Here is a 2576-nt window from a genome sequence, read left to right as displayed (position 1 = left end):
AAGTCAAGAAAATTGCTTTTTATACCGTCCCGTCCCGGTCACCTGAAAAACCCTTTAAAATCTCCTCCTCTTCGTCACTTCAACAAACCTGAAATAGAACATCTTTTCATTTCATTACATTGCATTTCTATTCAATTATCACAACAATGGCGGCTACATCGCTAACTTCTACATCTATAATCTCAAAATCATCCTTTAATCTCAAAAACAAAACCCATCTTCATTCTCACATCACCCACAATTCCCAACTTTCTTTATCCTCAAAAATTTCTATAACTCCATCAATTTCCCTCTTTTCCACCCCAAATCTCCGTCTATCCGCATCACCCACAAAGAAATTCGTCGTTTTTTCTTCCCTTGATGCAAAACCCACTGTTTTAGTCGCGGAAAAACTAGGAGACGCGGGGCTGGATCTTCTTAAAGCATACGCAAATGTTGATTGTTCGTATAATTTAAGCCCAGAAGAGTTGTGTACAAAGATCTCACTTTGTGATGCGTTGATTGTTCGGAGTGGAACTAAGGTTACTAGAGAGGTGTTTGAGTCTTCGCATGGGAGATTAAAGGTGGTTGGTAGAGCTGGTGTTGGGATTGATAATGTGGATCTGGGTGCAGCCACTGAACATGGGTGTTTGGTTGTTAATGCGCCTACTGCGAATACTGTTGCTGCTGCTGAACATGGGATTGCTCTGTTGACTGCTATGTCTAGGAATATTGCTCAAGCTGATGCATCTGTAAAAGCTGGTGAGTTTTTTTTCATGGGGATTTTACTTAGACGTTCATCGAACATGTTGTGGGCGCTTTTTTTTTGTGTGTGTGTGTGTGTGTGTTTATGTGTGTATTTTTGATATATTTGATTGAAATTGTGGGTTTTGGTGATTCCGGAATAAATTTTAGGAAGAAGATGATTGAAGTTGGACAGGGCCTAAATTTTCCACTTGATAGATGATTCAAATCCTTGGTAGCCACTTTAACATGACATTATTGAATTTTGGGATGAAAGAGATTGGAAAGGTTTTTTGAAAGCAAGGTTTTGTTTTAACTCTTTTCCCTGAAAGTTTTAGTTTTTGGGCTATTCTTGTGAGAGACCCTCTTTCAAAGAGGCGATCTCGGAACAAGAAGCCCAAATTCTTAAATTTTTTCTTTAATTTGTATTAATTGAGCTATTTAATCTATTAATTGAGCTATTTAATCTATTAATTGAGCTATTTAATCCATATATGGGATGCATTTTTTGGAGAGACTGTCTATCACAACCGTTTGTGTTTAGTTTTTACTTTCACATTATGGTGTATTGGTTAAGATTTATTACTTTTTGTATACTTCTTTTATGTAATTGAATAATTGTTGCTCAAGAAGCTTAAGAGTTTCTTGAAATATCAAATGTTAACCAAGGCCTTGGTTATTTCAATTCAGGGGAATGGAAGAGGAACAAGTATGTGGGTGTATCCCTTGTGGGGAAGACACTTGCAGTCTTGGGTTTTGGTAAGGTTGGTTCCGAAGTTGCTAGGCGTGCTAAGGGACTTGGTATGCATGTGATTGCTCATGACCCTTATGCACCAGCTGATCGAGCCCGAGCTATTGGAGTGGAGCTTGTTTCCTTTGAAGATGCTTTAGCTAAAGCTGACTTCATTTCGCTTCACATGCCTCTTACTCCTGCTACAACAAAGATGCTTAATGATGAAACCTTTGCCAAGATGAAGAAGGGGGTGATGATCGTGAATGTCGCTCGAGGTGGAGTCATTGATGAAGATGCTCTTGTGAGGGCTTTGGATTCTGGGATTGTTGCTCAGGTAGCTAATTGGTCTGCAGTTGGTGAAAACGAGCTCCGGTTTACTTTTTTCGTTGGTTGATTATTCACTTATGTGACTCAACAATTCTTTTGTAGGCTGCACTCGATGTCTTCACAAAAGAGCCCCCAGCCAAGGACAATAAGTTGGTATTGCACGAGAAGGTTACCGCAACTCCACATCTTGGTGCTAGTACCATGGAAGCTCAGGTAGATTAAGTGATTCTCACTTCTTAAAACTTTTAAGATTCAACAAGTCTTGTATGAGACCGTCTCACTGTGAGGGCTCATACAAGCAACCCATTAGTATTAAAGCATAAAAAAATGAAATCTGAATTTATACTTGTATAAGAAGTTATTTAAAACAGTTTGGGCTGGCCTAATTGAAGCCATCTCACAGTGAAACGACTTCAATAAAGAATTAGTGTTTAAGATTTGGTATGTAGTATATAATTTTGTTGCTAAGAAGGGGTGTTCGTTTCATAGGAAGGAGTAGCTATTGAAATTGCAGAGGCAGTTATCGGGGCGTTGAATGGGGAGCTTGCAGCAACTGCAGTAAACGCACCCATGGTTCCTGCTGAGGTACATCCCCACTCCCTTAACTCTCTTCGGTATTCTGAATCCATTGGAACCCATGTTGTGTTATAATTAGTCATCTGATTATGTTGATTACTTTTTCAGCTTTCTTTTGTTAATTTTGGTATCAGAATATGTTGTTATTTGCTCTTTGCTCGGCTATGTTTATAATAAGGGAAAATTACATTTAAAATCCCAAACTTGGGTGATTTAA

The 2576-nt window shown here is 38.7% G+C and overlaps 1 protein-coding gene across 1 annotated transcript in view; it reads left to right on the top strand.

Moving 5' to 3' along the window:
* LOC130824964 (D-3-phosphoglycerate dehydrogenase 1, chloroplastic) overlaps positions 1-2576 on the top strand; it is a 4283-nt gene continuing 1707 nt past the window's right edge. The window contains exons 1-4 of the mRNA XM_057689990.1: positions 1-741; positions 1414-1790; positions 1886-1996; positions 2273-2368. Coding sequence (XP_057545973.1) covers positions 147-741; positions 1414-1790; positions 1886-1996; positions 2273-2368 — 1179 coding nt within the window. The 5' untranslated portion in view covers positions 1-146. The remainder of the gene's footprint in view (positions 742-1413; positions 1791-1885; positions 1997-2272; positions 2369-2576) is intronic.

Source organism: Amaranthus tricolor, chromosome 1, assembly GCF_026212465.1.
Source record: "Amaranthus tricolor cultivar Red isolate AtriRed21 chromosome 1, ASM2621246v1, whole genome shotgun sequence".
NCBI classification, from domain to species: domain Eukaryota; kingdom Viridiplantae; phylum Streptophyta; class Magnoliopsida; order Caryophyllales; family Amaranthaceae; genus Amaranthus; species Amaranthus tricolor.
The sequence above is the reverse complement of the archived record's forward strand: the minus strand, read 5'-3'. Positions and strand labels throughout refer to the sequence as shown.